This window comes from Acomys russatus, chromosome 5 (assembly GCF_903995435.1).
Source record: "Acomys russatus chromosome 5, mAcoRus1.1, whole genome shotgun sequence".
In the NCBI taxonomy this organism is placed as follows: domain Eukaryota; kingdom Metazoa; phylum Chordata; class Mammalia; order Rodentia; family Muridae; genus Acomys; species Acomys russatus.
In genome coordinates, this window is record NC_067141.1 from 27,784,059 (window position 1) to 27,809,898 (window position 25,840).

Consider the following 25,840-nt stretch of genomic DNA (forward strand, 5'->3'; position numbering starts at 1 on the left):
TTTTTAGAAAGCATTCTGGGAAGGAGTTTGTTTGTTTTTTAAGTAATGGGAAGGAGTTTGTTTGTTCATTTGCTTGTCTTTTAAGTAAAATTGTTCACAGAACCGGACAACCGAGCTGTATTTCATGAGGAATTTGAGCAAGAACGGGGCCATGGAAACTGAGAGCTACAGGATAGGAGTGACAATGAGAGGAAGAGAGAGAGCACCTGACAGAGGGACCAGGAAGGACCAGAAGCTCAGTACAGTGGGGAAAGCAGGGGAAAGGAGGCATAGTGTGTGGGAAGGCCCAAGGTTAAATCTCATGGAGAGACACATGTCAAGCACACTTTAACCTCTACACCTGAGAGGTGATGGCAGGAGGATCAGGGATTCAAAGCTAGCCTCAGTTACACGACAAACTTGAGGCTAGCCTGGGGTATATGACAAGTCAGTGGTTAAGAGCACTTGCTGCTCTTTCCGAGGACTGGCAGTGGATTCTCAGCACCCACATGATGGCTGACAACTATCTATAACCCCCAGTTCCTGGGAGTCTGGCACCCTCTTCTGGCCTCCATGAGCAATGCATGTACATGGTGCACAGACCTCCACACAGGCCAAACACTCATACACATAAAACAAAGACAAATACATCTTTTAAATAAATGAACCCCAAACCAACAAAAGTTATCCCCGAATGCACCAAGCACTTTGAGGAGCAGTTGGAGAAAATCCATGGAAGCCAAATAAACGCCTACCCTCCCTGCCACCTCCAAGTGAAATGATAGTAACTGGCCACCGAAGGATAGATCAGACATGCATATGACAGCCTTATTCACCATGCCCTAAACCGGAAGAGCCCTCGAGACACCAGCAGGAGCATAGGAAGACTGTGGGCTCTTCATGCAACTTTTCATATGGGTGACAGCTACCAGGGTTTCTGTAAGTGTAAAGTCAGCGAGCTAGCTGAGTGATGGTGGCGGTGCACGCCTTTAACCAGCATTTGGGAGGCAGGCAGAGGCAGGTGAGTCTCTATGAGTTCAAGGTCTACAGAACAAATTCTAGGCCAGCTCAGGCTACACAGTGATATCCTGCCTCAAACAAACAAAAGGCGGGAGCTAAACACTTCGGATGCTATCCTCGTTAAATGTCATCTTAATCAATGTCTTTTTTTTTTTTTTTTTTTTTGAGACAGGGTTTCTCTGTGTAGCCCTGGCTGTACTGGAATCACTTTGTAGACCAGGCTGGCCTCGAACTCACAGAGATCCACCTGCCTCTGCCTCCCAGGTGCTGGGATTAAAGGCGTGCGCCACCACTGCCTGGCTCTGGCTAATGTCTTAACTCTTAAGAGCTAACTCTGTAAAACTTTTAAAGAAAAACATGATGACTTCCTGACTTTGGATTGAACAAAAGACTCCCCCCCCCCCGCCTTTTCCAGAAAGGGTTTCTCTGTGTAGCCCTGGCTTCCTGGAACTCACTCTGTAGACCAGGCTGCCCTTGAACTCACAGAGATGCACCTGCCTCTGCCTACCAAGTGTTGGATGAAAGCTGTGTGCCGCCACCACCTGTCTGACTCTTAGATTTATTATCAGAAACATCGTCAACAGATAAAAAAAATAAATAAATTGGCTTAAACAAAATTCTTACACTTTGGTGAACCAAAAGGACATTATTTCTGGGCACGGTGGCTCTAGGGCAACCAAAACCACGTGGTCAGACCATGCAATAAGAGTAACAACAACCACATCGTGTGTGTGTGTGTGTGTGTGTGTGTGTGTGTGTGTGTGTGTGTGCGCGCACGCGCACATTCTCATGCAGGATTCAAGGATTCAAGTGTGCGTCTGTGTTTAAAGGAAAAGCGGTGAGATGGCTCAGCAGATAAAGGAGGCTGCTTCCGGCTGCTTCCGTGCTGGAGCTTTGTTCCATCGGTCCTGGGATCCACACGACGGAGAGAGAACCTACGCTCTCTGGTTGTTCCCTACCTCCACACCACAGTGGTGTGCACAAAGCACACCAAATGTAGTGAAAATGTGAAGGCACACGGGATAAGCCATGGGAAAACTGGGAAGGCAGAGGGGGGAGGATTGTGAGTCAAAGGCCGGCCTGGGCTACCTATCAAGACACTACCTTTCAACAAAAATAATAGAATGAGAAAGAGACATTTGGAAATCATAGGTTTATATTTAGAATATACAAAAACTACTCTACACATCTCAATTTTAAAAAAGGAAGGAAAGGAAGAAAGAAAGAAAAGAAAAGAAAGAAAGAAAGAAAACACAAGGGTGGTGTCCCACAGCCGTGACCCAGCCCTCGGGAGACAGAAGCAGAAAGATCAGACATTCAAGATCCTCCTTACTGACGTAGGAAGTTGGAGGCCAGCCTGGGCTACATAAGAGCCTGTTTAAAAACAAAGCAAAACAAAACAAAACACCTCTGATCTCGGGGACAAAGGAATATAGGAGGCTGACAAGTCAGTGGCAGTGGCACACTTGGGAGGAAGAGGCAGGCAAATCTCTGTATTCAAGACCAGTCTACACAGCAAGTTCCAGGATGGTGAGGACTACACAAAGAACCGTGTCTCAAAAAAATAAAAATAAAAATAAAAAATAATAAAAAACCAAAAAGAGATGGCTCAGAGGACTGTCTGTCCATCCAGAGGTCCTGAATTCAATTTCCAGCAACCACATGGTGGCTCACAACCATCTATAATGTGATCTGATGCCCTTTTGTTGCCTGCAAGTGTATAAGCAGGCAGAGCACTGTGTATATAATAATAAATAAATCTTTTTTTGTTTTGTTTTGTTTTGTTTGTTTGTTTCGAGACAAGTTTTCTCTGTGTAGCCTTGGCTGTCCTGGACTCCCTTTGTAGACCAGGCTGGACTCAAACTCAGAGATCGCCTGCCTCTGCCTCTAGAGTGCGGGGATTAAAGGCATGCACCACCACGCCCGACCAGTCTTTAATTTTTAAATCTCCAACTGGAAACTAACTAGGCTTAGCCATGATTTAGAGAAATTTGAGTCCCTCTCCCCACACACACCATTTCAGAAGCTGCACAGCTGCTTTAGAAATTTGTCTGGAGGCTCCTGAGGGAGATGCACCAGTCCCACCCGAGGCAAATACCTGAGAGAAATGACAGCCTCGTCCGTCCTCACAGAGACTTGCACTCTGACCTCTACAGAAATGCTGTTTGTACCTGGCCCAAAGTGACGGTGACACCAAGGCCAGAGATTTTTGAGCAGCTGTGGCAAATACATACCATGGGATAGTCTTCAGTCACAGAAAGGTGCGAATAGTCAAATTCATGGGAAAACACACCGAGCCTTGAAAATCTTTAGGCTGAAGCCAGACAGAAAAAGTCACATAGCGTGTGACTCCATTTCTACGAAATGCCCGGATGGGGAAAGCCACGTCCACAGAGAGCAGATTCGTGGCTACCCGGGGATGGGGTAAGGGGTAAAGTGGAGTGATTGCTTAAAGGACGGAGGGTGTTTTTCTAGACCAATAAAGTTTTGAAACCAGAGAGAGGCAGTGGTTACACAACGTTGTGAGTTCACTAGATGACACCAAAGTGTACACTTAAAATGGCTAATTGTATGTTATGTGAATCTCACCTCCATTAGAAAAGTAAACTTTAATTTAAAAAGAGAATAGAAACTTCAAAACATAAACAGCACCTCCAGCTTCCTGGTGTCCCGAGAGCCTAGAGATGCCAGACTTTATCTCCTTGGGCCTCACTGCAACTCACGAGGTGGGGGTTCCCTGGGCTCAGAGCGGGGAAGCCACCGAACCAAGCACACATAGAGGGCCAGTAGCAGGCCTTCCCAGCAGTCACTGTGGCCCCTGGGGTTCATCTCTAGCTAGGAGCCAGTGAGCTCAGGCATGGGGAATGGCTGAGCAACCGCAAGGCAGGAGTTAATGACTGACGAGCTTGGAATGTGCTGTTTCTGAAAGGGCCTCTGTGGCTCCAGAGTCAGAGCAGGAAGGGACTTTCAAAGTCACGTACATTCGCTCTGCAGGAGGCCTGCTCAGCTGCCACTGGCGGTGTGAGGCAGAGGCGGGAAATCTTTTTTTTTTTTTTTTTTTTACAGTAGGAAGATGGATGTAATAAGGGTGGACTCAAATTCTCCTATGTGCCATTGTGCCACCTCTGGTCAGCCAAAGAGTTCAAACGCCAGTCAGTTGGTATAATTGTGTGTGTGTGTGTGTGTGTGTGTGTGTGTGTGTGTGTGTGCATGTGTGCCTGTGTGGTGTGTGTGTGTGAGAGCATGAGTGTGTGTTGGAGTCTGTGTGAGTGTGAGTATAATTGTGTGTGAGCACGTGCATGTGCGAGTGTGTGAGCATATTGTGTGAGTGAGCTAGTGTGTGGTGTGTGTGAGTATGTGAGCATGAGTGTGTGTGTGCTCGAGCCTGTGTGAACGTGAGTGCATGTGTGAGCATATATGTATGTGTGTGAGTGTGAGCATATGTGTGTGGTGTGAAAGTGTGAGTGAATGTGCATGTGTCTGTGAGCATGTGTGTGGTGTGTGCAGGTATGTGAGTGAGCCTGTGAGTGTGTGCGTGTGTGGGAGTGAGTGCATGTGCCTGTGTGTTCAGGAACCTGTGTGTGTGCTGGAGCTTGAGTGTGTGCGTGTGCAAGAGTGCATGCACCACAACACTCAGGAGGAGATCATGGGACACCTTTTGGGAATCAGCTCTCTCCTGACACCATAGGCTCCGGGGATCCAAGTCAGGCTGTTGGGCCTGTTGTAGCGAGCACTTTGACCCACTGAGCCCGATTTTGGTTTTTCAGACAGTCTCACGTAGCCCAGGCTGGCCTTGAGCTCATCTTACAGCAGATGCTGAGCTTGAACTATCCTGTCCTTGTGCCTTTACCAGCACCGTGAGACTCAGTGTCCACCACCACGTCCATCTGTCTCCATGACGTTATTGCATACATATCTCTAGCAGACCTGAGGTGTAGTTGTCACTATGTCTCCAGTTCACAAATAAGGAAACAGGAGAGCAGAGTGATCTGGTGAGTCACCTAGGACACACAGCAGATGCTCAGCCCGTCCAGAGTCCACACTCAGAACCCAGAGCATTCTGAGTCCACCGCGTGTGTGTGTCTGCATGTTCTCTCTTGGGGTCTCACTGCCCGCAAGGCTCTTCTCTCTCCCTCCCCTAAGCCCCAACCCTGGTGCACATGCCTGCATTTCTCTTTCTGGAAAACCACTGTAATTTCTCTTGAGGAAGATGGGTTTTGTGGAATCAGAGCAAGGGAGGGGCGCTAGGCCAGTGACCTGAGGACACTGCAACTACATGGCCCTCTCACACCTGTGGTCTTTTGCTTCCATAACAGCCCTGTGAGCTCAGCTGTGAGGCCCGACGGGGACTCAGGAAGGTGACCTGCCTGGGTCACATGGGTACAAAGTATAGCTCTATGACAGAAACCCAGGGCCACTCTGGCCTCCAGGCCTGAGTCTAAACAGTGGAACCCTAGCCTTTATTCCCAAGCAAGACAGCCCAGGACCCTGCTTCCTGGAGGGCAAATGTCTTCAGTCTCCACTGAAATGGAAGGAAGCAGAAAAGAGCTTTGGGACCCATGTTCATCCTGTCCCGCAGTCTTCATATAGTGCAGTGTAAGAGCTTCAAGCGCTGACGGCCTGGCTCGGTCACCAGACTCAGCCACTTACTCAGCGGCCTTGGGCAACTCGTTTCAGTACCTGTCAGCCTCAGTTTTCCCCATCTGTAAAATGGGGGTTGTGATGGCACCTACCTCCCCAGCACACTTGGCCAGGGCCTCACCCTCACAAAGACCTTTCACATACTTCCAAGGATGCCTGGTGACACACACAGTCCTGAAGGAGTGCCTCCAGTCAAAACGCCAGTCAAGGAGCCCCATTGATCCTGTCTCGGGACACCTGTGTCTTTCTGTGGGCTCTCTCTGTCTGTAGAGGCCGGGATGAAAACTTCTAATAGCTCCAGAGACGGTCTCGAACACAATTCTAGCGGAGTCTATCTATGGACATCCTAAGTATCACTTCATTTAGTGGTTTTTTTTGTTTTGGTTTTGGTTTTCTGAGACTGGGTCTCTCTGTGTAGCCTTGGCTGTCCTAGACTCACTTTGTAGACCAGGCTGGCCTCGAACGCACAGCGATCCGCCTGCCTCTGCCTCCCAAGTGCTGGGATTAAAAGCGTGGGCCACCACACCCGGCTACTTTTTAGTCTATCCGAAGCCTTGACACCAGTTGAAGCTGGGTGTGGCGGCATACACCTGAAATATCTGCCCTCCACTCAGGAAGCAAAGCAGGAAGATCAGCCGTTCCGGGCAATCCTAAGCTGCACACGGAGTTCAACACCAACCTGGGATACTTGAGGCCCGATCTAAAAGAGCCAGATATGATGGCACATTCCCGCACTTGAGAGGTGAAGGAAGGATCAGCCTCAACTAAGTAGCAAGTTCAAGGCCAGTTTAAGGTACCTGGGACACCCCCACCACTGCAAAAAGATACCTGAGATATCTTACCCATCCACCTCCACAAACAACAAACATAACAAACTCAATCAAACAATCCTGCCACCCGATTCCAGAGGAGCGGCCTTAAAATAGGACGTTGGGATGATTCTTGCCAGGTAAATAATGATAATAATAACCCATCATATATAATTCACTTCATAGTTTCCAGACAGTTTTCCCTTTCTTTCTAAGTCCCCGCGCGCGAGGCCAGGAGGCTACAGGATTGTTTCGTCCCGTTTTATGGTGTTGGGAACCTTGGCTAGCCCGGACGGGGCGGGGCGCAGCTGCAAGCCCCAACCTCTGCTAGGTGCGTCAGGGGGAATCCTCGCTGCACCTGGGCGCGGCGAGGAAATTGCACCATGTATGGGCAGCTGCGTCAGAGGAGGCGGGCCGCCGCGGAGGCTAGGGGACGCCAAGTAGGTCGCTGTTTCCCAGCAGAGGAGGCTTGCCACCAGAGCAAGGGGGTCGTGAAGTTCCGTGTGGACCGGCCGACAGAAGCTCCTCGGGAGAGGTGGGTCCCTTGTGAGGTAAAAGGCGCCGCTGCGACACGCCCCCACCCCCCGCAGTGCAAGTGGTTCAGCCCAAGAACTTTTCATTCATAAAAAAGACAAGACTCCGCGAGGCGCGAGTGAGTCAGAACCGCAGCCGCCGACGCGGACCCTACCGAGCATCCAGCCTAGGGCATGTACCGAGACTTCGGGGAACCGGGACCGAGCTCTGGGGCAGGCAGCGCGTATGGTCGCCCAGCGCAGCCCCCGCAAGCTCAGGCGCCAACCGCCCAGCAGCAGGTGAGGCTGGCGGGACCCCCGGGAGGGACCTGGGTTTGGACAACATTGGGGGATGCTGGGGTTAGTCTGGTTTGCTCTGGGATTAGGATTGGGAGCCCGAGCAGTGTCTGTCTCTGGTGGTCGTGACCGAGGATCCTGCACGTTCAGCGCAGTCCAGGAATCCGTGTTCCCGGTGGCCAAGGGGACGCGCGCGCAGCGGGAGGAACGAAGGTCTGCGAATTCCCCTTCTAGCCGGCCCGCATCTCCCTAGCTGACTGTCACTCTGTCCCTTCGTCTCCGTTATGGTCCTTCATTTCCTCCCGTCTGCCTCTAAATACGGTGTCCCCCACCTGCCCCATCCCAGCCTGGACAGGATCAGAGGAGCTCACCTTCTCCAGTTAGTAACTGGGACCTGGAGTCTGGACACACGGGAAGGATGGGGTCCTTCAGAACCTGACAGGGACAGTGAATTCTTAGCAGTCTGTGGTTGTCTGTGTATCGCTCCAGTTGTCCGTGTCCCTCTACCCGGTCAAGTTCTCATTCCTTTGTGTGCAGTATAGAGCCCATGGACCCCAGACAGTGTTCTGAAGGGTTCCTGGAGACCACGAAGTGTTGGGACATGCACCGGGGCATCTGCCTGACCGTTCTCTCACCCCATACTCTCGGAACCCGACGTTTCCCACTGCTGGCTAGGGGCACTTGAGAGGTTGCAGGTGCCCATTTCCTGTCGAGGGGCAGAGAGCACGTGTCGCCAGGGGAGGGAAGGAGCTGCGTCCGTTCCGCCGAGTCACAGCGGGCCGAGTCACTGCGGCTGAGTCACCGTGGGTGCCCCTCCCTTCCTGGCCCCAAACAGCCCCTAGGACCGAAGACCTAGGAGCGGGAGATGCCCCCTGGCTGTGCTTCTAGGCTAGAACCGGGGTCACTGAGCTGCTGTGTCCCCCCAGTGCTGGGCTGAGGATACAGCCTTCCAGACTTGCCTAGGCATGAGAGGTGCTTCCTGGACTGGAGCCCCGGCCCCCTTTAGCTCACAGGACTTGAACCCAGTTTTCTCCATCAGAACACTCACCCCCTCCCCAATCCCCCAACACCCAATCCCAACACATACCTCAGAATTCTGGCAGAAAAAGAACTAAAGGACGCCAGGCCTCTAAATGGAGGGCATCTCATCTCTCTTATTTTATGGACTCGAAAACCCCCATCAATTTTGAGCCTTCAAAATTTGAAGATGACAGTTGGGCACACCTGGAATTCCAGCACTCAGGAGGCAGAGGAAAGCAGATCTCTGGGAGTTTGGGGCCAGTCTGGTCTACAAAGTGAGTTCCAGGACAGCCAGAGACCCTGTCTCAAAACTAAAATTTAAAGAAAAAAAATTTTTTTTTTTTTTGGCTTTTCAAGACTGGGTTTCTCTGTGTAGCCTTAGCTGGCCTAGACTCACTTTGTAGTCCAGGCTGGCCTTGAACTCACAGCGATCCACCAGCCTCTGCCTCCCAAGTGCTAGGATTAAAGGTGTGCGCCACCACCGCCCAGCTTAAAAAAAATTTTTTAAAAGCAGATTAAACTCTGATTTCTGAGCTATCAGAGCCTGCTTCTCAGCAGCAATGAAATGTCATGTTGTGTGATATTAGGAAGAAGGAAACTGAAGCAACACTGAGGCTAAGCAACTCACCCCAGTCACAAAGCCAGAAAATGGCTGAACGGATGTTTGACACAAGACATAGTCCTTGTCCAACATATTGGGGGGACCCAGCTCTCAAAAGGCTTTGCTACACACATCCTCAGGCTGTGCTGCCATATGCCTACAGTCTCGGTGTTCGCGAGGTGGAGACGGAAGGATCAAGAGTATAAGTCTAGCCTGAGCTACATGAGATCCTGTCCCCCCAACAACAAACAAAACCTGCTTCTCAGTTGCCTTGGGAGCTAGACGCTGAAGTTACGCGCCTCTGCGAGGCTGGGAGGAGGCGCGGCTGAGAGCCCAGCCATTTGGGCCCAATCTCAGTTTCTGCCCACTGGCTGTGGGTCTATGGACAACTGTCCCCGTGGCTGAAAGTGAAGCAATTGTTGTGACAGCTGTAATAAGTCACTGTCTGTAAAGCAGTTGGAACAGCATGGGCCGTTCATACTTAGTTCAAAAACAAAAAGTATCTCTGATGGGGAAACAGAGGCAAAGAGGACATTTTGTAATCTGTCCCAAAGAGCCATACAGCTCATGAACAGGTTTCTGATTGCCAAACTGCTCTTTGTGGTCTCCCAGAGCCAGTATCTACACTGAAGGTAGACAGAAGTCTGGCTTGTCTCCTGGAAGTCCCTCAGCCAATCTGGCTGTCCTCGAACTCACAGCGATCCGACAGCCTCTGCCTCCTGAGTGCTAGGATTAAAGGCGTGCGCCACCACGCACAGCTCAACTTTCTGTTTTTATTTCTCAGAAGTTCCACCTTGTGCCAAGCATCAACGCTGTGAGTGGCAGCCAGGAATTGCAGTGGATGGTGCAGCCTCATTTCCTGGGACCCGGTGGCTATCCCCGACCTCTGCCTTATCCCCAGTACAGTCCCCCTCAGCCCCGGCCAGGAGTCATACGAGCCTTAGGGCCACCTCCAGGGGTGCGTCGCAGGCCCTGTGAGCAGGTAAGGAACAGAGGTGTTGCACTTTCGATAGCCCCTAGGGGTCCTGGGAGGAAGGGATGGGATCTTGCTATGCGATGCAGTCCCTGGGACACCAAGAAAGAGGTCAAAGGTCACTTCTGAGTCAAGGAAAGCTTCCTGGAGAAGGCTAACCTAAACCGCAGACAGGATTTGCGGGTGGAAAACCGAAAGAAGACTCTTCTTGGAAATGGGGTTGGGGGAACAAGAATGGAGGCCGAGGGGCCAGAGTGTAAAGTGCTTGTGTGGGGATGAGTGGGGTCCCCATGGCCACACACAGGGTGGGGGGCCTATGCTGCCTGTGTAGCCTGGGGTGAGGAACGAATAGGAATGAACCAGTGGCCCTTTCAACATTCTCGGAATCTCAGTTTCTCTTCTAATGCTCACAAAAAGTCAATGGGCGGTGGTGGTGCACACTTTCAATCCCAGCACCTGGGAGGCAGAGGCAGGTGGATCGCTGTGAGTTCGAGGCCAGCCTGGTTTACAAAGTGAGTCCAGGACAGCCAGGGCTACACAGAGAAACCCTGTCTACAGGGAAAAAGAAGAAAGAAAAAAAAAAGTGAATGGGAAATTTTCCCATCTTCCAGAAGAGGAAGTGAAGGCATAGAGAGGTAGTCACTTGTCCAAAGCCATACGAACAGCGAGTGATGGCAGACTGGCCTTGGCCTCAGGTACATTGAACTTCCAGCATCAGACTCCATGAGCCACACTGTCTCGCTGGGAGCTCACAGGCTTCAGACAGCGAGCTGGAACATTTGCCTCCCTGAGTCCTTCCTAAAATAGATAAGGGTATGGTTTGGGTTTTTTGTTTGTTTGTTTGTTTTATTTTTGCTTGAAGTAGGAGTCTCTTTATGTAACCCAAGCTAGCCTTGAATTTGAGATCCTCCTACCTCAACTTCCCAAGTGCTAGGATTACAGGTGCATACTAGGACACCTGACTGAGATGGAGGGTCTTTAGGGCCATGGCATCTCTTTTTCTCTCCCTGGGGTGTATAGTTTGTGTGTGTGTTGGCGGGGGGGGGGGGGTGGCCTCCATATTAAAAAGCTGGCTGTGCTGGGCATGCCCGTCATTCCAGTACTTGGGAAGAGTGGTGAGAGGGGGATGGGCTCAAGTCTAGTCTCAGAAACATGAGAAGTTTATGGTCAGCCTGGGATACATAAACCCTGTCTCCAATAACCAAACAACAACAACAAAAAAAAAAACGACTAGGAAAAAAATATGCTGTAAGGAACAAACCTGGCTCTGAGGGGTTAACTCTAAGATGGAGAACATGCTTCCCAAGTGAACGCTTACACAGACCTTTGCTCGGCAGAGGATGGGGAGGGTGGGCAAGACCCTGGGAGATGCGTGAGATTGGCCAGAGAAAAGCCCAGCGGCAAGCTTCGTGGCAACAGCATAGCTTACTCTGTGATCAGCTGGGGTATGAGCAAGAGGCAAGCCAAGGATAAAGCTTTAGTGCTTCCTTCCTTTAGCCCTGTCCTGAGTGTCACCTTTCAATCACAGGTGCTGGTGGGTTGAAGCCATGAGCTGTGGGTAGCGTCTCCTGGGCAGGTGGCTCCATCAGACAGCCATTCACTCAGTGTGAACAGTGAATAGTAAACTGTGCTCTGGAACTTTAACAAGCTGTTCACCCTCCCTGAGCCCCAGCTCCTCACATGCCAGTACAAAGAGGGCTACAGAGATGACTCAGCCATTAGCTCTGGCTGGGACCCAGGCTCTATTCCCAGCACCTTCCATAATTCTCTCCAAAGTCTGACGCCCTCTTCTGGCCTCCACCAGTACTGCATGCATGTGGTGCTCATCCATACACACAGGCAAAACACTCATATACGTAATTTTGCTGTTGCTTGTTTGAGACAATTTCTCTATGTAACAGCCTTGGCTGTCCTGGAACTCACTCTGTAGACCAGGCTGGCCTCGAACTCACAAAGTCTCTGGCTGCCTCTGCCTCCCAAGTGTTGGGACTAAAGGTGTGTGCTACCTCCACAAGCCAATTTTTCCTTGCAAACTTTATTTACTTATATATTATGTATTCACTTATGTATTTACATATGTATGCATGTACACCTGCAGGTTAGAGGAGGGCATCACATCCTATTATAGACGATGTGAGCCACCATGTGGTTGGGGGGTATTGAACTCAGGACCTCTGAAAGAGCAGCCAGTGCTCTTAACTGATGAGCCATCTCTTCAGTTCCAGGCCAATTTTTTTTTTTTTTTATCCTTAAAAAATCAGGCAGTGGTGACTCACTCAGGCAGCAGATCTGATTTTGAGGCCAGCCTGGTCTGGTTTACAAATCAAGTTCCAGGACAGCCAGAGCTACACAGAGAAACCCTCTCAAAAACCAAACAAGAATCTGTGTAGGGGGCCCTGGTAAGATGGCTCAGGGGTAAAGGCTCTTGCTGCCAAGCCTGAGTTCAATCCCTGAAACCCCCATAGTGGAAGGAGAGAACCAACCTCTCAAAAGTTGTCCTCTGACCTCCATAGGTGCTATAGCACACTTGTGTCCACACACATACATATATAAATAAATACATATGTTTTAAGACTCTAGCTGGGCCGGGTGTGGTGGCGCACACCTATAGGGAGGCAGAGGCAGGCAGACTGCTGTGAGTTCGAGGCCAGCCTGGTCTACAAAGCAAGTCCAGGACAGTCAAGGCTACACAGAGAAACCCTGTATCGAACGACGGAAAAAAAAAAAGAGAGAGACTCTAGCTGGGCACGGTGTGGCACATGCCTTCAATCCTAGCACTTGGGAGGCAGAGGCAGGTGGATCTCTGTGAGTTCCAGGCTAGCCTGGTCTACAGAGTGAGTTCCAGGCCAGGCAGGGCTACACAGAGAGACCCTGTCTTGAAAAACAACAAGAAAAGAGTCAATGGAGGGAAGCTGGAAGGGGTGATGAGAGGAGCCTCTAATCCTGGTACTTGGGAGGTGGAGGCAGGAGAATTGGGAGTTTGAGGCCAGCCCAGGATACATGAGACTTTATCTCTTTTAAAAACACAAAACAAATCAAGCGTGGTGGCACATATCTTCAAATCCCGGCACCTGAGAGGCAGAAACAGGTGAATCTCTGAGTTCCAGGACAACCCGGTCTACATAGCAAGTTCTAGGCTAGGCAGGGCTACACAGTGAAATCCTATCTGAAATACAAAGAACACTACAAAAAGAATCTATTTAAGGGGTATAAGTAGTGGAGGAGCATTGCCTAGCTAGCATGTACCAGGCCGTGGGCTAGATCCCTAGCACTGAGCAAAAGATAGATCATTTAAAGTACTTCGCTGGCACAGTAGATCCCCAGTGGCTTTTGACACTCATGGGCATCTCCTCCGATTCATAGCCCCTGGGGGGAAGAGACCCCCCCCCATCTTCCACAGATAAGGAGGCTGACTGTAAAGAGACAATCATGGCTCGAAGACACAGGAGGGAAGGCTCCTTGAGGTCCTGGCATCTTAGTTGAGTCCCTAAGATGAGGAAGGAGGGGCGGAAGGCCAAAGCTTATGGAGAGGGGAAAACATTTCAGAGCAGAAACCGGCAAACTAGGTGTGACCTGGAGATTTTACCAATGAAGTGAAGAGGGCCTGGCACAGAGAAGCCGTGACGGAGCGGTGGTACCTAAGCTACGGGCTGAAGGAAAGGTTGGCTGGTGGCTGGTGGCCCAGGGTCAGCCTCACTGTGAGCTTTCTTCTCTCCAACTTAGATCAGCCCAGAGGAGGAAGAGCGCCGCAGAGTGAGGCGGGAGCGGAACAAGCTGGCAGCGGCTAAGTGCAGAAATCGGAGAAAGGAACTGACAGACTTCCTACAGGCGGTGAGCATCAACTGGTGCAGAGGGTTCCCAGACCCCGGCCGCTGAGCCTAAGAGGGGCCTTGGCTCCCAAGAACACTGAGACCCAATACAGTACTCCTCCACACCCTGCCAGCGGGGAAGTCCTGGGAAAAGGATAAGGAAAAGTGGCTTAAAAAACTATTCGTTTTGGGGGGCTGGAGAGATGGCTCAGAGGTTAAGAGCACTGCCTGCTCTTCCAAAGGTCCTGAGTTCAATTTTCAGCAACCACATAGTGGCTCACAACCATCTGTAATAAGATCTGGTGCCTTCTTCTGGTGTACATACAGGCAAAACACTGTGTGTATATACATATATATGATAAATAATTAAAAAAAAAAAAAAAAAAAACTATTCGCTTTGGGCCTTGAAACAGAGTAGAAGTCAGTAGGTAGTTCTCCTAAGAAGTCCCAGGGCCTGATGGAAGTCGTGCCCGTTTTCTTCCCAGGGGGCTCATGGGAGTTGCAGTCCACACTTGCTGGGGACTACAGGGACAACCTCCAACTCCAGCCTGAGGCTTAGAGATCTTTAGGCCTCATTTCCCTAACTTTCTGCTAATCCTGTAAAGGAGACTGACAAATTGGAGGACGAGAAGTCGGGGCTGCAGCGAGAGATTGAAGAGCTCCAGAAGCAGAAGGAACGCCTCGAGCTGGTGCTGGAAGCCCATCGCCCCATCTGCAAAATCCCAGAGGGAGACAAGGACACAGGCGGCACCAGCAGCCCGCCAGCTCCCAGCCGCCCGGTGCCTTGTATCTCCCTTTCCCCGGGGCCTGTACTCGAACCGGAAGCACTGCATACCCCGACACTAATGACCACACCCTCTCTGACTCCCTTTACTCCCAGCCTGGTTTTCACCTATCCTAGCACACCGGAACCTTGTTCTTCGGCACATCGGAAGAGTAGCAGCAGCAGTGGAGACCCCTCCTCCGACCCCATGGGTTCGCCCACGCTGCTGGCTTTGTGAGACACCCAGCCGTACCCCGTTGCTGGTACTACCCCTAGTCCATCTGCCTCCCGTTGATCCAGCAGGCCTGGACCATATCCATGTCCCAAACCAGCACGTCCTTTATCCCCCTCAGATTAGAACGAACGCATTATGCTTTGATGAAGAGCCAGCTTGGGGGGTCCCCAAAGCTGCTCATTGTTACTCTAGAGCTGGCCTATCAGAATTTGCACGAAATCAGAGACAAAATACATCCCCTCTGCCAGAGAAATCCTGGCAGCCCAGACTTTGTAGCTCTCCCGTGGTCTTTTGGAGCCCTGATGCCTCGCAGACCACTTGCACACTGTAGTCACTTTCTTCATGTTACCCAGCCAACGCTACACCTAGACAGAAGGTGCCCTTTCACTAGCCTAGAACACTAACTCACACAACACCACTGCCAGCGCACCAGGACACCCTGCAGGCGCCTCCCGAATGCTACAACTCAGGAGGCCCCCGGTGGCTTCTGTGATGAGCTCATCTCCCTAGCTCTGAGAAGCCTTTAGCTCCAAGGTGTATCCAAGCCTTCACAGCAAGGGCGGCTGCTATTTATTTTCCTAAAGAGACTATTTTTATACAAACCTTCCAAAATGGAATAAAAGGCTTGAAGCTCTAGTCTGAGTTGTCATGTTGGATCTAGGAGGCCAAAGGAAACCATTTGGAACAGGAGCTCCAAGTTCCGGCGGTGTCAGCCGTGACCTTGGAGAAACTACCCTGAAGAATGGGGCTACCTTTGCTCTGCCTCATCCCCTGTACTGAGAGGCAGAGAGTGTCTGGAATGCCTGCAAAGATTAGCAGTTGGACCCACACTGCGCCTGTCTTAAGAGCTGGGGGCAGAGGAGAATGGTGTTATTCCGCCTTCTGAGCAGGCAGCCCAGTGGGCTTTTAGGCCCCAACACCTGCTTCCTGTCCCATTGTTTCGACAGGAAGGAGCCTGGAAGGGAGGCTGGAGCCACTTGAGTGGCCGGATTTCTGCCTGTCTTGGCGTCTCGAGGTGGTTAAGTGGTCTACCAACATCTCAAATCCCACCCCAAATTCAGCTAACGGGGTGGGAGTCAGCCCTTAGTTCTTGGCATTAACACCCGATGGGCACTGGACCGCGTCTCTGCGTTTCCACCCTCTTCCCATCCCCAGCGAGTTCCAGACACAGGCTGGCCAGGCTTCGCGCTCTGCTTCCTTCCCAGTTTATTAGTCCCCACCCAACCACCCAGCAAGTCCCTCCACTTCAGCCTCCATTCCCCTGCTGCCCTGCCAGCAAGAGCGAGGGGCCCTCCTCAGTGCCAGGGCTTTTTCAGTCCATGCCAGCGCCCGGGTGCTCAACCAAAGCTGCGACGAGGTCTGGAGGTCCACAGCAGTCCCCGCGCTCAGGGAGCAATCCAGGCAGGCATTGACTTGGGAAATGCTGCACCTTCAGTCATCGGGGGAGCACGCTAAGGGCAACTGATCCGGGCTGCCCACACTGCCGGTGCTGGAACTTCCATCGCCTAGGTCGCGGGGCCCGCACGGAGGCAGGGCGAGCTCGGGCGTGGGCCCGCCGCCAGAGCCCACTGCGCCGCCGGGGCCACCGCGAGGGCCCCACTCTTCGCCCAGTGCCAGGCAAAGCTCCTTAAGCGCCAAGTTTTCCCGCAGCAGCTCCTCCTGGCGGCCTTCCAGCTCTGCCAGCTTCTGCCAACAGCCACCCAGGTCCTCGCGCACCGCCCGGGATGCTTGGGTCCCAAAGAGCTGCCACTGGCGCGCTGCACGCCGTCCCCGCTGGCGCTCGGAGTCCAGGAAGCAGCAGAGGTCGCGCAGCTCCCGGTTCTCTGCCTGCAGGCGCCGGTTGAGCTGTTTGAGCTCACGGATCTCACCCAGGTGACCCTGCAGCTGCCGGTTCACCTCCTGCATCAGGCGGCCGCGCTGCACCAAGGCTGCCAGGCGCGCCGCCTCCTCCCGCCGCAGGCGCCGCACCAGCTCCTCCTTTCCCAGCGCCGCCATCTCCTCATCCGTCAGCTCCTCCAGGCCGCCTGCCTCGGCCTCCATGGCTGATCAGGCAGCTGCAGCATCGCCCGCCCGCCGCCGAGGCTCTGGAGCCCCTACTCGGGCCGGCTGCCGCTCAGGCTCCGGCCCGGGTTCTGGCTCGGAGGACCGCAAGCAGCAGAAGAGGCAGCGTAGGTTGCGGTAGCCACCCTGGGGTGGGCAGGAGGCAGGGCGCGCGCCGGGGCGGGGCCTCGTGATGTTACAGAAGGACAGCCAATCCAGAGAGTCTCCCCGCAAGGGCGGAGCCTGAGCCTTGTAGCTCCTCTTCTCTCGCCCACTCCGGACATAGGTGTCACGACCCTCAAACAGTAGAGATTTTCTCTGTCCTTTCCTTCTATGGTCATCTCAGCAGGACTCGAAGGCATTGCAGGACTCCATGTTCCAAATCTCCTCCAGCACTTGTTGAGAACCGATATTGAGGTGCCTGCCTTTGGCTCCTGCCTACCCCGATGGCGTCTTCCTTTGCTGGAACTCCGAAGCATCACCCGCAGCTAGTCCAAATCTAGAGTCCAAAGGTCCTGACTGGTTATCAACCAACTCTCCCTCCCAGAGGACGTTTCCTGCCTGCAGGATGGGCCGTCCGTAGGATTTGTTTGTTTAATAAACCTTGGTTGTGTGAAAGGTCCCTGCATAAACTCGGCGAGAATCCTATTCTTGACCAAAAAGTTCAGAAATCTAGCAGAAGAAGGCAAGGGTACACAGAGAAACCCTGTCTTTAAAAAAATAAATAAATAAACAAGCAGGGCGTGGCACACGCCTTTAAGCCCAGCTCTCAGGAGGCAGAAGCAGGCGGATCGAGGGAGTTTGAGGCCAGCCTGGTCTACAAAGTGAGTCCAGGACAGCCAAGGCTACACAGAGAAACCCTCTCTCGTAAAAAGGAAGGAAGGGAGAGAGAGAGAGAGAGAGAGAGAGAGAGAGAGAGAGAGAGAGAGAGAGAGAGAGAGAGAGAGAACACATACCTAGCACGTGGAAGGCCCTGGTTTATTCTTGCCTCAAAAACAAAACGGAAGACTGCCAGTAGAGAAAAAGTATGTGAGAGAAAGAAAGAAGTGTGCTAAAAGACACTGATGCCCCCAAGTCTAGCCAGTTTAGGAATAAGTGAAATTGTATTAAGTGTAGGTATAAGGCAAGCGGAAAGATGAAAAGGCTTTAAAGAGACAGGTATATCTGTGGCTCCTGTCCTGTAATCCCAGTGCTTGGGAGGTTGAGGTTGGAATATTGCTGCCAATTTAACCTAGCCTGGACTACAAAGTAGGACTCCACTAAACAAACACACAAACCAAAAACGAAAGTAGGCTTCATGGTGAATAGAGGCCAAATCCTTTTTTTTTTTCCTTCCTTTCTTTCTTTCTTTCTTTCTTTTTTTTTTTTTTGTTTTGTTTTCTTTTGTTTTTTTCAAGACAGGGTCTCTCTGTGTAGCCTTGGCTGTCCTAGACTCGCTTTGTAGACCAAGCTGGCCTCAAACTCACAGCGATCCACCTGCCTCTGCCTGCCAAGTGCTGGGATTAAAGGTGAGCACCACCACGCCCTGCTCCCTTTTCTTTCTTTCTTTCTTTCTTTCTTTCTTTCTTTCTTTCTTTCTTTTTTAGATAACAAATTCTTAGGGGCCTGCTATGCTAGACTAGAGGGTTGACCAAAGGCCAGTAAGAATATTAAACAAGGGCTGGAGAGATGGCTTAGCGGTTAAGAGCACTGTCTGCTCTTCCAGAGGTCCTGAATTCAATCCCCAGCAACCACATGGTGGCTCACAACCAACAACCAATGAGATCTTGTGCCCTCTTCTGGCCTGCAGGCACACATGCAGGTAGAACACTGTGTACATAATAAATAAATAAATCTTTAAAAAAAAAAAAAAAAAAAAAAAAAAAAAAAAAGAATTTTAGTCCAGTGGTGACAGCCGAGGCTACACAGAGAAACCCAGTCTTGAAAAACAAACAAACAGGGGCTGGAGAGATGGCTCAGAGGTTAAGAGCACTGACTGCTCTTCCAAAGGTCATGAGTTCAATTCCCAGCAACCACATGGTGGCTCACAACCATCTCTTCTGGCCTGCAGGCAGAATGCGGTATACATAATAAATAAATAAAATTAAAAAAAAGAAAAACAAAACAAAAAAGAATTTTAAATAGGGAAATAATATTTTAAAGTGTTTTGTTTTGAGCCAGGTATCGGTGGCACACGCCTTTAATCCCAGCATTCCAGAAGTAGAGGCAGGTGGATCGCTGAGTTTGAAGCCAGCCTGGTCTACAGAGTGAGTTCCAGGACAGCCAGAGCTGCACATAGAAACCTCATCTGGAAAAATATTTTGTTTTGATTGAGACAAGGTATCAATATGTAATCTTGAGTAGCCTGAAACTGCCTATGTAGACCAAGCTGGCCTCCGATCCACAGAGGTTCTCTGGCCTCTGTGTAGAAATTACAAGCATGAGACCCTACACCCAGGAAAATATACATTTAAAAAAGACTGTTTTGAAGCTAGTTGTGTTGGCATATGCCAGTAATCCCAGCACTTGGAAGGGGGAGGCAGAAGCATCAGGAATTCAAGGTCATCCTCCCCACAGCTAGTTCAAGACCAGTCTGTAGGAGGACTTTGTCCCCAATACCAACATCAAAAGACTCTTTCAGCTGTGCCGTGCCGGGTGTACTCTGGTGGCAGGGTGTGAGTACGAGATTGATAACAGTGTATCAGCCATCAAAGAGCTGTGCAGAAAGCCTAGGCTGGCGCTGAGTCAGTGGGCGGAGAGGAAGAAGCACCCAGCAGGCACACCGACAGCTCTGAATGCCTGGAGAGAGAAATTTGGGAGACAGCCCAGGTTTCTAGTAGGAGAACTGGGTGGGTGCTGGGGCTGCTACTGAGATAGGATCCCAGGAAAACAGATGGAAGGCGAGGGTGATCCCTCTGGAAGCCTTGGGGGCAGAGGTGGAGTGGGAGACGTGGCCTTGTTAGGTCAGCGCCCCTCTAGAGCACTGAGCTAAACTGGCCTGTGTAAAGCACTTTCATTTTGTTTTGGTTCGCTTTTTTTTTTTTTCGAGATAGGGTTTCTCTGTGTAGCCCTGGCTGTCTTGGACCTCACTGCTGGGACTAAAGGTTATTAAAGGTTAATTTCTTTGGTAATTAAAAAAATTTAAGCCATATTTATGTGTATGCACAACACATGTACGACAATTTGCTGGAGTTGGCTCTTTCCTTACACAGTATGAGTCGTGGAGGTCGAACGGCTTGCGGCTCCTGTGTGGAGCTTTTACTGCCTTATGAGAAGACAAAGAAGGCAGTGGAAAGTTTTAGCAGATAGGTGGCCCTGCAGATGCCTGCTTCCAGGCAGAGCTCTAAAAGACTTTAAGAGAAGTCACCAGCTTGTTTAGACCTGCAGTATGTGGTGAAAAACTGGGGCTGGAGAGATAGGTTAGGAGCAAGAACTGCTCTTGTGGAGGGGCTGGGTTCTGTTCCCAGCACCCATATCTGTGACTCACTATTCCCTGTAAATCCAGCTCCAGGGGATCTGATAACTCTAGTCTCCAAGGACACTTGCACTCACATGTACACGCCCTCCCTCCACACACACATAATCCAAAATAGCAAAAATAAAATACATGCCAGGAGCCGGACGTGGTGGCGCATGCCTGTAATCCCAGCACTCGGGAGGCAGAGGCAGGCGGATCACTGTGAGTCTGAGAAGAGCCTGCTCTACAAAGTGAGTCCAGGACAGCCAAGGCTACGCAGAGAAACCCTGTCTCAAAAAGCAAAACAAAACAAAACAAAATACATGCCAGGAACAAGAAAAATGCTCATCTGTCTCATGGACTGTGGAAACAGGCCACAAACACGTAGCGATTTAGGAGAGAGCCTCAGAAACATTTTAATATAGGACACAGGTCAAAATTGGGAGGTTCTAAGAGAGCGGAGAAGATGGTAGAGAAAGGAGTTAGTGGGGCTGGAGAGATGGCTCAGAGGTTAAGAGCACGGGCTGTCCTTCCAAAGGTCCTGAGTTCAATTCCCAACAACCACATGGTGGCTATCTAAAATGAGACCAGGTGCCCTCTTCTGGCGTGTAGGCATACACCCTGGAAGAATATTGTATCCATAATAAATAAATAATTTTTTTTTTTTTTAAAGGAGGAAGTGGGAGAATCTGCAACACAGGGGAGACTGGGAGAAGATTATCCTGAGATCTTCCAGAGAACCTCTGACAGGGCTGCGGAAAGAGGGCAGGGATGCTTCTTCATACTAGCTCCATCCCGGAAGTGGTTCTTCGGTAGCTCCGGGTGCCCGGAGCGAAATTTCCGCACTCCCGGAAGTGGCTCTCTGGCTGCTTGCCCGGTGCGGGCGTTGCACGCTCCAGCTCCGGGCGAACCCGGCCCGGGAATCGCCATGACCAGCGAACTAGACATTTTTGTAGGGAACACGACCCTTATAGATGAAGACGTGTATCGCCTCTGGTTGGATGGTTACTCAGGTCTGTGTAGCGCCGTCGCGGGAAGCAGTTGTTTTGGGTGAGAGAGGGGGGTGTGGACAGGACTTCGACATGGTTTAGAAAAGTGGACAGAGTGCTGGGAGTCAGGGAAGGGTAAGAATTGGAGATGGAACCCTTGGAAAGCCCCGGGGGTCAGCGGGATGGTATCTTATGGTAGCGCCCACTCCTCAGTGAACGATGCGGTGGCTCTACGGGTTCGCTCCGGAATCCTGGAGCAGACGGGCGCCACCACAGGAGTGCTACAGAGCGACACCATGGACCACTACCGCACTTTTCACATGCTGGAGCGTCTGCTGCACGCGCCGCCAAAGCTGCTGCACCAGCTCATCTTTCAGATCCCTCCCTCCCGACAGGCGCTCCTCATCGAGAGGTGCTCATTTGGAGGCGGGCGGGGATGTCAACCAGTCTCACTTGTACCCATTTTGCCGGCCGAAACTGAGGCTCAGGGAGGGAGGGATGGGACATACCCAGGAAATCAGAACACTGGTAACAGTAGGAACCAACGCCAGGTTCCCTTCCCTCTCCTTAATGAATCATCAGTAATATCCTCTGCCTCCACAAGGTACTACACCTTTGACGAGGCCTTTGTTCGGGAGGTCTTGGGCAAGAAGCTGTCCAAGGGTACCAAGAAAGACCTGGATGACATCAGCACCAAAACAGGAATTACCCTCAAGAGCTGCCGGAGGCAGGTGGGTCCCACAATGCGCCACATCCAGTCTAGCCCACCTCTTAAACCTTTTGCCCACCACCCCAGCTCCACCTCCAGCCTGTGACTGTGGAAGGCTCTTCTCCCTCGCCCCCATCTGGCCACAGTGACCTTTCATAGACTCAGTTCTGACCGTGGCTTTCCTTTGCTTAGAAATTCTCGTTGACTCCTATTGTCCTTGACCTTGAGACTCTGGTTGGGTCCCTGCAGGCCTTTCTGGGCTTACGTTTCCTGAACCCCAAGCTTGTTTTTGGTCATGGTGCTTCTGCCTAGAAGGTGCTGTTCTTGGCCATATCTACCACGTCCCGCCCCCCTTGAAGTCCACCAGAGGGAGCTAGATGCTATCTTAGCAACCCTGAGCCCTGTCTTCAAGGGAGAAGAACCAGGGTGTGAACTGGGCTCTAATGGCTGTGGGTATGACTCTGTCTTGCTACGACCTTTAGAGGCCTTGAATGCCTTTCCTTTGTGTCTTTCATGAGCCTCTGTGTGTGCAGCTTAGCTTAGTTCATTTCCAGGTACTCAGGAGAATCCATTCTAAATCAGTCTCATCAAAAAACAAAGCCCGGCGTGGTGGCGCACACCTTTAATCCCAGCAGAGGCAGGCGGATCTCTGAGTTCGAGGCCAGCCTGGTCTACAAAGCGAGTCCAGGACAGCCAAGGCTACACAGAGAAACCCTGTCTCAAAAAAAAAAAAAAAAAAAAGAAAGAAAGAAAGGAAAAAGAAATCGAGCCAGGTGTGCTGGTGCAAGCCTGTAATCCCAGCACTTGGGAGGCAGGCAGAGGCAGGTGGATCACTGTGAGTTCAAGGCCAGCCTGGTCTGCATAGTAAGTTCCAAGACAGCCAAGGCTATACAGAGAAACCCTGTTTCAAACCAAACAAAAAAACAGCAACAACCCCCCCCAAAAAAAACCTAAGTCATTTGTTAAAGGAAGAGCTAGTGTAAGTCAGCGCGTGCCGCGTGGATAGGTGCGCAGGAGACAGCGGGCCCACAGCAGCTCCTGGGAGTGAGCGCCTTCTGACCAGGCTTCGTCACCTAACTGCCTTACAGTTTGACAACTTCAAGCGAGTCTTCAAGGTGGTGGAAGAAATGCGGGGCTCCCTGGTGGACAACATCCAGCAACACTTCCTCCTCTCTGACCGGTTAGCCAGGTGAGGGCTGCCACGTCCCCGCTGCACATGGTCTCCTTGGGCCCTTAGTCTGGTCCACTGTCCCTATCCCAACCCTTTTACCTCTGACTGTGCTAGAGGAATGATTACTCTGTTAGTGACCTGTAGATCCCCTCAAATGGCCAAGGTTAAGGCATTTGTAAAGCCTCTAAGAAGTGCTCCGGTAGCTGGTCGGTGGTAGCACACACCTTTAATCCCAGCAGAGGCAGGTGGATCGCTGTGAGTTCGAGGCCGGCCTGGTCTACAAAGTGAGTCCAGGACAGCCAAGACTACACAGAGAAACCCTGTCTCCAAACAAACAAACAAACAAACCAAGAAGTGCACAATGATGTAGTGAGGCCTTCCGTTGTGTCCCTTAGGAAAACTGCCTGGATCGTCTCTTTGCAGAGGCGGGGGATGGGGGGGTGGGGTAAAGAATGGGTGGCGGGGGTTGGTCACATGGTGAGTTAGAGCAGAAACAGGTCACAACTAAATGCTTAGCCAAAATTGCAGGTGGCCTCTACCTGCTAAGAGGGATATAAGACAAGAAAAGATCTCTTCACGAACTGTTACTAAGAGCCCAGCATGGTGGCGCACGCCTTTAATCCAGCACTCGGGAGGCCGAGGCAGGTGGATCTCTGTAAGTTCAAGGCCAGCCTGGTCCACAAAAAAGAGTCCAGGACAACCAAGGCTACACAGAGGGGGAAAAAAAACAGTTACTAAGTAAGCTTACTGACCAAAGCATTGTTGTGGGCACTGTGAGAAGGTGTTTCTAGGCCTAAGAGACCCACTGTCCCCTGTCTGCAGAGACTATGCAGCCATCGTCTTTTTTGCCAACAACCGCTTTGAAACAGGAAAGAAAAAGCTGCAGTACCTGAGCTTCGGTGACTTTGCTTTCTGTGCTGAGCTTATGATCCAGAACTGGACCCTTGGAGCCGTCGGTGAGGCCCCCACTGACCCAGGTGCCTGGACGTCCCCTGCCCGCTTTGGGACTGGGTCCGCGCCGTCAGTTTGTCTTGTAGTTTCCCAGTGCCCAGCACCGTTCCTTCTGCAGCCCTCAGCCCCAGGCTACCTCTCCACACACGCCTTGTCTGTAGGCCAAAGGCTCACACCTGTGTGGCCTGGGCTGTAACATCCCACCTTCCATCCCTGAGATCCCGGTGAGGTAGCAGTGAGGAGGGTTCGGGACCTCCTCAGATGGCCTCTCACCCACCCACGACTTCTCTCACGGCCTCCACAGACTCCCAGGTGGATGATATGGATGTGGACTTAGACAAGGAGTTTCTCCAGGACTTGAAGGAGCTCAAGGTCTTAGTCGCTGACAAGGACCTTCTAGACTTACATAAGAGGTGACCTTGGGGATCCATGAGGCGGGGTATAAAACGGTCTTGGATGGCTATAGGTGTGACTGTCTTCCTACAGCCTGGTGTGTACTGCCCTCCGGGGAAAGCTGGGTGTCTTCTCTGAGATGGAAACCAACTTCAAGGTCTGTGGCTCTATCCAAGCCCTTCCCCCTTAAAATGTCAGGAGCTCTCTGTGCTCTACCCCAAACTGGGCAACTCTGCTCATGCCTGGTGTTGACCAGCAGGTGGCACTGCTGCTCTCTCTCTATGCCTGTGAGGGGGACCCACCTGGCTAATAACAGAAGGGACTTCCTTGATTGAGGGAGGTGGATAGATTTGGGAAGGGGCCCGGCCCTCCCTCAGCCTCAGCCTCTGGAGCAGAAGACAGAACTCCCAAGATCCCTGCCCCACAGAATCTGTCCCGGGGGCTGGTGAACGTGGCCGCAAAGCTGACCCACAATAAGGACGTCAGAGATCTATTTGTGGACCTTGTAGAGAAGGTGAGCAATCCTTCCCCGTTGCCCTGCCCACCCAGTGCCCAGCCAGTCCTGTGTCTGAGGGGTATTGGTGATGTGACCTGTTCCCTGGGACCTACAGTTTGTGGAACCCTGCCGCTCTGACCACTGGCCACTGAGTGACGTGCGGCTCTTCCTCAACCAGTATTCAGCTTCAGTCCACTCCTTGGATGGCTTCCGGTGAGAGATGCCAGGCCACTGGCTGACTGACTTCCTCTCCAGTAGATTCAGGTCCCCTGTTGAACTACTCTGTGTGTGGAGGCTCCATCTCTCTTCTTTGTAACCTTGGGCAAGTCTCTTAGCCCTTCTATACTTTAGCGTTCTCAAATGTAAACTGAGGATGAAACTAGAAGAACCATGAGACCTTGTGGAAACTAAATAGCCTAAGGGTGTATGTAGCGTGGTAATAGCACACTTACCCACCGTGTGCTTAGTCCAGTCCTTAGCACTCGGTGGCGAGCGGGGAGAAGCCCGGCATGATGGCTCAAGTCTATCATCGCAGCACTGTGAAAGCTCCACTGTTTCCCAGTCCAGCCTGGGCTAACAGAATGAGGTTCTATCTCTGAAAACAAACTATCAAAACAAAAACCTCCTAGCAGTGAGTGTCAGGCGTGGTGTTGCATGGACACAAGCGATCACTATTGTCATTTTCACTGCAGGCACCAGGCCCTCTGGGATCGCTACATGGGCACCCTCCGTGGCTGCCTTCTGCGCCTCTATCATGAGTGAAGCCCCTTTCCTCCCCCTCTGGTATATACCCTGACAATAAAGTTGCCACACATTTGGAGAGCGATCCTTGTTCCAGGGTGCGGAGCTCACAGAGACTTTCACAGTGTGCACATATGTCTGCCCACGGACTGTGCCATCGTGTGTAAGGAATTGTGTACTAGCACCTCAGAGCCTGGACCGCAACACAGAGGAGGTCTTTGCATCCAACCCGCCCTTTCCACACCCCAGCTGAAT

At 51.5% G+C, this 25,840-nt stretch overlaps 3 protein-coding genes across 4 annotated transcripts; 2 read left to right on the forward strand and 1 right to left on the reverse strand.

Moving 5' to 3' along the window:
- Positions 1 to 7,001: 7,001 nt before the first annotated feature.
- On the forward strand, positions 7,002 to 14,978 carry Fosl1 (FOS like 1, AP-1 transcription factor subunit). The gene is made up of 4 exons (XM_051145889.1): positions 7,002 to 7,261; positions 9,664 to 9,861; positions 13,576 to 13,683; positions 14,267 to 14,978. Exons 1-4 carry the CDS (start codon positions 7,157 to 7,159, stop codon positions 14,660 to 14,662), a joined length of 807 nt encoding a protein of 268 aa, XP_051001846.1. The 5' UTR covers positions 7,002 to 7,156; the 3' UTR covers positions 14,663 to 14,978.
- A 1,049-nt stretch (positions 14,979 to 16,027) lies between these two features.
- Ccdc85b (coiled-coil domain containing 85B) lies at positions 16,028 to 16,875 on the reverse strand. Its single transcript, XM_051145892.1, has one exon. The coding sequence runs from the start codon at positions 16,697 to 16,699 to the stop codon at positions 16,091 to 16,093; it is 609 nt and encodes a 202-aa protein (XP_051001849.1). The 5' UTR covers positions 16,700 to 16,875; the 3' UTR covers positions 16,028 to 16,090.
- A 4,097-nt stretch (positions 16,876 to 20,972) lies between these two features.
- Fibp (FGF1 intracellular binding protein) lies at positions 20,973 to 25,659 on the forward strand. Of its 2 annotated transcripts, none has more exons than XM_051145884.1 (10): positions 20,973 to 21,148; positions 21,338 to 21,536; positions 21,729 to 21,855; positions 22,922 to 23,022; positions 23,827 to 23,981; positions 24,260 to 24,368; positions 24,442 to 24,505; positions 24,776 to 24,862; positions 24,960 to 25,057; positions 25,537 to 25,659. In XM_051145884.1, the coding sequence occupies exons 1-10, from the start codon at positions 21,064 to 21,066 to the stop codon at positions 25,604 to 25,606; spliced, it is 1,095 nt and encodes a 364-aa protein (XP_051001841.1). In that variant the 5' UTR covers positions 20,973 to 21,063; the 3' UTR covers positions 25,607 to 25,659. The 2 variants fall into 2 exon arrangements, with proteins under 2 accessions (XP_051001841.1, XP_051001842.1); XM_051145885.1 differs by having other exon boundaries at positions 23,827 to 23,960.
- Positions 25,660 to 25,840: the final 181 nt, after the last annotated feature.